The following is a 5,676-nucleotide window of genomic DNA, read 5'->3' on the forward strand; positions in this document are numbered from 1 at the left end:
GCAGCTAGAGATGCAGATAAGACAGCTATCGGAATACGCTATATATATCTACAACCCTCTCCGCTGCCGGCACGCTGGCACGACAGGGAGCCAGAGGCCCTCCAGGCGCCGGCAGGGCTCCGTCGCGGCTGGGGCTGGGGTGCGGAGGAGCCCATTTTGGCAGAATCCGGCAGCTGGGGCTGTGGGGTAGGGCAGGAGGGCCAGAAGATGGGATTTCCCTGCCTCGTATCGCAGCAGGGACGTTGTCCCAGTGGCTCAGCACCGGACCCAGGGGAAAGGCTGGGTGTTGGCTGGCGTTTCTTGGCCCGTCTCCCATCTCCTGCTTTTCCCGGGGGGGACCCATCAGCGCAGCCGGAGCGGGACAGGCAGGGAGAGGAGCCAGCGCTGGCTCTCGAGGGGGCTGAGCCCGCCGCGCAGGGGCCAGCCTGTTACTGGGACAGCTGCTGCGGGCTCATCGGCTTAAACGGCGGCCAGCAGGGATCAAGGGTGGGACATTCGGGAAGGTTTCTGCCCGTAGGAGGGTGAAGGGCGGGAGGAGCTCCCCTGCAGGGTGGGCTATCTGTTGGGCTCCTCCAGTTCATGCCATGGGTGGGAGATCAACCCGCAGGTCCACCACAAAACACCTTTGAAACCATCGCTAAAGGAGTACGCAACCTCTGGAGTCATAACCCAAGAGGGAACGGTGTGAAAGCCCGGGTGAGGTGGGGATGCGCAGACAGGCCTGGGACAGACAAGTGCAGTGACACACGTGATGAGCTCCAGCAGGGTTGGGGACACCGGCTGCAGCGGGTGCCATGGGACGCCCATAACCGGGGTCTGCTCCATGCCTGGGAAGTGTGGTCCTTTTTGGAGCAGGTGAATAGGAAAGCTGGAGGCCAGCGTAGAGCTTAGGCAGCGCTGGCAGCATGCAGGGAGCAGGCAGCGATACCAACCTGTGGCGGAGGAGCCCAGGGTGCGTCCGGGGTAAGCTGTTAGCGGGGGAACACGGGGAGAGAGAAAAGGTACCGTGAGTCAAAGGAGGGATGCGGCTGCCCGGGTCTGTCCCAGGCCGAGGAGGGAGCTGCAGACTGTCCCTGGCCTTCTCGTGGGCAGGAAAAGCCAGCGACGGCCACATTCCCAGCGGGAGAGAAGGAGTTGCAGTCTGTGAGAAACGAGACCCGCAGCTATGGGGACAAGCACTAAACCCCCGGGCAGCGGGGATGTGGCAGGGGGGAGCAGCCCCAGGAGAGCTGCCGCGTCCAAGGCGGCACCCCAACCCTCCTGCCCCACTCGCCGGCGTTAATGCCTTCCCCAGCGACATTCACCGAGCAAACAGAGCCCAACAAGCCATGGTTAGGACGGCAACCAACCCCGATGAGTTTCCTGGCCACCTCGGTGGTGTGGTTACCTGTACCCAACCCCAGGGTGGCTGGTGATGGCAACCGGGAAGTCATTACCTATACAGGCATGCTAATCAGCGCATCTACAGTAATTAGGGTCACCAGCATGCACCACAGGCTGGCATGACTTCACAGCAAGTTTCCCATCACCAGACTGGGAGAGTCCCTCAGCCCTGGGCTAGGGACAGTCCCTACGGGGTGGCCACGCAGTGGCCAAGCACGCAGGCAGACCCGGCCGGAGCGTGCCCGCAGCCAGGTGGGATGGCAGAGCGGGGACGCGGGAGGGTGGCAGGCGGGGAAAAGGAGATGGCACCTGCTGGGATTAAACACGCTGTAAGCAAAGGGGTGTGGGGTGAGAGGTTTTTTTGGGGGGATGCACTGTAACAATTCAGAGCCTTAGGTTGGCGGTGGCAGCCGCAGCTCCCCCGGGACGGGTGACAGCCTTCTAGGCGGGTGTTTTTGCAAGCTGCGGGGAGCAGGGGGGGCTTCTTGGGTTACACTGGCTGGTGCGCGCGAGGGGAGCCGGTGGGAAGGGAGACAAAATGGAGGGCTGCCGTGTAATGGAGGGGCGAAGGTGCTTGCGACGGCACCCCTCTATATTGGCTTACACCTCCAAAGGTCACACATATTCCATGACAGGCCCGCTCTCCCAGCTGTCCCGCTCCTCTCGGCCAGCTCAGCCGGCAGCTCCGCACGCTCCAGCCTCCCCCCTGCTACAGGGGTTGGCACAGGGGGACAGGTTGGGGACATCTCCCAGCTTTCAGGGATGCCACCAATGCAATGAACCCACTCAGGACAGGGGCACCATACAGAGGAAGCAGCTGAGAAGGCTCCCTCAGCCCTACCACCTCCTCACCTGCTTTGCAAGGTCAAGAGGGCTCCTTGGGCCAACCCTCTAACTAATTTGCAGGTTTCTCTAATTACACTGCTAATGAGGGATTGGGAAAAGCTGGATCTGTGGGTATTAAAAGGCAAACTACAGGGCTTTAGGTTTCCAGGATGGGGCTGTGTGTGCCAGGGTATGGCTGGAGTATCAGAGAGGCTTCAAGGAGTTTGGTGGTGGGAGAAATGTTTCTGAGGAGAGCACGGCCGGAGCCACCCATGGCTGATCCAAGGGCTGCAGGCAACATGGTGTCCATGTTCCCTTCCCTTCAGGCAAGGAGGCTGTGACTGTTGGCTACCAGCTCTGGGATTGCATCTGTGATGGAGCTGACCTGCTGGACTGTCAGCCTGAGGGAAGGTTGCTCCTCGTGGTGAAATGGAACAGACCATGGAGTGCTGTGAGATGAGGCTGTGAGGAATGCCAGAACCTGCTGTCTGTGGCGAGTCCTGCTCAGGAGCTGGGTTTGAGAGGGGCCTTGGGTTGGGAAAACACCAAGGTTGGTGGTTGTTTCCTCGGGAGGTGGGAGGGAGGAAGCCAGCAGGGGCCTGTGAAACACTTGCTCCCTCCTGAAAGGGAGCCGGGAGGTGGCTGCTTGGGCATGGGATGACTGAAGGGCAGGGTGGGATGTCCTGACCGAGGAAGCAGGCTGTGCACCAGGAACTGAGGCTGTGGTCTGTATCCTCTGGCAGCGACCAGCAAAGCCAGGGTTAGAGCCTGTGATCCCACCAGCTGCCCCTGTAATCCCAAATGTTCTCCTCAACAGTATCATGGGATCACAGAATGGTCAGAGTTGGAAGGAACCTCTGGAGATCATCTAGTCCACACCCCCCCGCCAGAGCAGGGTCACTGACAGCAGGTAGGATGTGTCCCAGGATGGGCTGACAGTAAATGCTGGTGCTTGCACTGCCACCAACACAGACCGCAGCAGCTCGGAGAGGAGGTTGTTGCTGAATCTGTGAGCTCCAGGATGGAGACAGCTGGGACAGGGCATATCTGGGCTGTCCTCACCGCATGGTGCCACTGCTGAAGGGGCTGTGGAGATGCGCACTGGGGTGCCGACCCTACAGCTCCTGGTGCTCCTTCCCCAAGCACGTGGCAGTGCCGTGCTGTGTGAGTGTGGGGACAGGTCAGCCCACTGGGTGGGAGACAGCAGTTGTGGAGTGAGGGTCTGCAGGACACCCCTCCAGTGCTGGCTGCAGCTGTGACCCTCCCAGTTACTCTCCCATGGGGCAAACGGGTCGTGGTCCCCAGCTGCTGGCAAGCAGCACACAGCAAGGCAGGGACACGGGAAGGGGCCGCAGGAGGCACAGCTTGTGGTTGAGACCTAAAAATGCCTCTTCCGGGACCCCTGTGGGTGGGTGGTGGAGGATGTCCAGGGTGCTCTGTGTCTTGAGGGGGCAGGACCTTGGCTGAAGATGATGACTCTACAGCCCTGTCCCATGAGTCCAGCTGGTGCTCAGGTGGACATGGGCTGGCTGGGTCTGGAGATGTTCAAGCCTGCTTACAAAACATCTGGTGCTAATTTAGGAGTTGCATTTGTGCTGCAGTGCGGGGTGCCTGTAAAATGGGGGTTCCACTCCACGGGGATGCGTCCCGGGGGTTTGCTCAAATGAATGTGGGGCCCATGCACTGGTGGAGCAGAGTCCGGCTTCAAAAGGAAGCTCTGTGTGGAGGGGGTACCTAGGTCCTGTCTCACCAGGAGGGAGGGCATGGCTCCAGGGTGTGCGAGGCTGGAAACCTGGGGAGGGAGGCAGAACTTCAGGAAAAGGAGAGACCTTGGCAGGAAGCTGATGAGGGCATGTGGCCCTGGGACATGGGTGGCAGGGACTCTGGCATCCCCTGCCTGCCCAGCCAAGGCACAGGGGGTATCTGGCCCTGGCTCAGGATGGGGCTTGGGTAGGGGCTTACTTGAGTTACCCCTGTGAACAGGGACCTCAGACTTGGGCTCGACCCACCTGTGCTTGGAAAACGGGTCTGCTTGTGTCATGTGGGTCACAAGAGCTTCCTGTAGCTTGTGAGCATCTTGTGGCCAGGGCTGAGCTTTCCTCTTCTGGAGGGACATGTGTACTGCTGGGACTCAGCCCAAGCCACTGCCCATGGCCATGAGGACCTGCTCACCTGATCCAATGTCTCTGTAATTGCCAAGGGGTGGAAACTCTAACTCCCAGGGTGAGTGAAGGCTGCTGAGCTTGAGGGATACCCTGCCTGCATGGCTGTGTCCCATAATGAGCAGGAAGGATGCCAGCTCCAGCCACCCCCAGGAAGCTCATCCCCAGCCTTGAGAGGTCCCAAGCTTCCTTGCCAAGCCTGTTTCATTGGGCCGTGATCTCTGCTTGGCAGGGGTACAGGGCATTGATGTTGAGCAGGTGGAGGACCCGAAGCAGGCAGGGTTCAATGCTCAGCCTACACAGATGGTCCTGACAGCAGATGGGCTAAGAAAAATGCCTGCCGCTGGGTTCACTAGGGCATGTCCTCTAAGCCCAGCGTGATCATGGCCTTCTTGGGAAGCTGCAAAGGAAGACAAACTATCCGAGCCTTTCCATGATCTGCTCTCTGCGCTGTTAGCTGCTTCCCAATGACCTGATGGTGCCGGAGACCCCGGTGCCTGTGGCATTACCTGTGATCTCATGCTGCCTCAGCTCGTTGTATCTGTAGGACTGCTCCAGGGGCTTGATGGAGGAATGGTAGATCTTCCGCAGCCGCTGCAGCACTCCTGCAGGGGCAGAAGTATACAGATGGGTGAAAGGCAAACTCCACCACCCTGGTTGAGTCTCTCCTAGGTAAGCTGCTGGGCATTCCCTGCAGATCTTGAGGGTGACTCAGCCGTGGATCAAGGGACTTGGCTTACAGTTGAAATCTTGGCCAAACTGATCCCAGTCATGCATTTTGATGCTCCTCCCCACTAATGTTTCCTGCTGGGCACTGTCCCCATCTGCTGCTGGTCTTGAATGTGCCAGCAGCTGATGGAAGGAATGTCTCTCGTTAATGCTGTTTAGCACTCAACACCCATGATCCCAAAAGCCCTCCACTGTGGTGTCGGGGACCCCTGGAATGGCCCCTAAGCTGCTCGCTAGAAGAAAGAAGGAGCTTTTATCACGTTCTCACCAGTGCAGACTGCCCATGGGGCCAGCAGAAACAAGCCTTATAATAGCAAAACCCAATAAACAATTGGAATAAAAATCCCAACCCTTTATTACAAGTTACCCGAGGTTTCTCTGGGCAAGGATGTGGCTGGTCTGGGCTGATTCACCATCTGCACCTTCCAGCCTCTCTGCCCTCCTAATTCTTGTACTCCCTTGGGGCTGTTTTTAAAATACCTAAAATATGTTAACCCAAGAGCAGCAAAAGGGCTGTTATTGAAGATAACCTACAAGGAGTAAGGTTAAACCCAAAAGGCTCTAGGGAAGGAAAATC

At 58.7% G+C, this 5,676-nt stretch overlaps 1 protein-coding gene across 1 annotated transcript in view; it reads right to left on the reverse strand.

Annotated features, from left to right (window-relative positions):
* The window catches only part of SRL (sarcalumenin), a 12,856-nt gene that overhangs the window by 6,488 nt on the left and 692 nt on the right, over positions 1–5,676 (reverse strand). The window contains exons 3-4 of the mRNA XM_009881962.1: positions 4,880–4,975; positions 933–968 (exon numbers count right to left, since the gene is read on the reverse strand). Coding sequence (XP_009880264.1) covers positions 933–968; positions 4,880–4,975 — 132 coding nt within the window. The remainder of the gene's footprint in view (positions 1–932; positions 969–4,879; positions 4,976–5,676) is intronic.

Source organism: Charadrius vociferus, unplaced genomic scaffold (genome assembly GCF_000708025.1).
Source record: "Charadrius vociferus isolate BGI_N301 unplaced genomic scaffold, ASM70802v2 scaffold593, whole genome shotgun sequence".
In the NCBI taxonomy this organism is placed as follows: Eukaryota; Metazoa; Chordata; class Aves; order Charadriiformes; family Charadriidae; genus Charadrius; species Charadrius vociferus.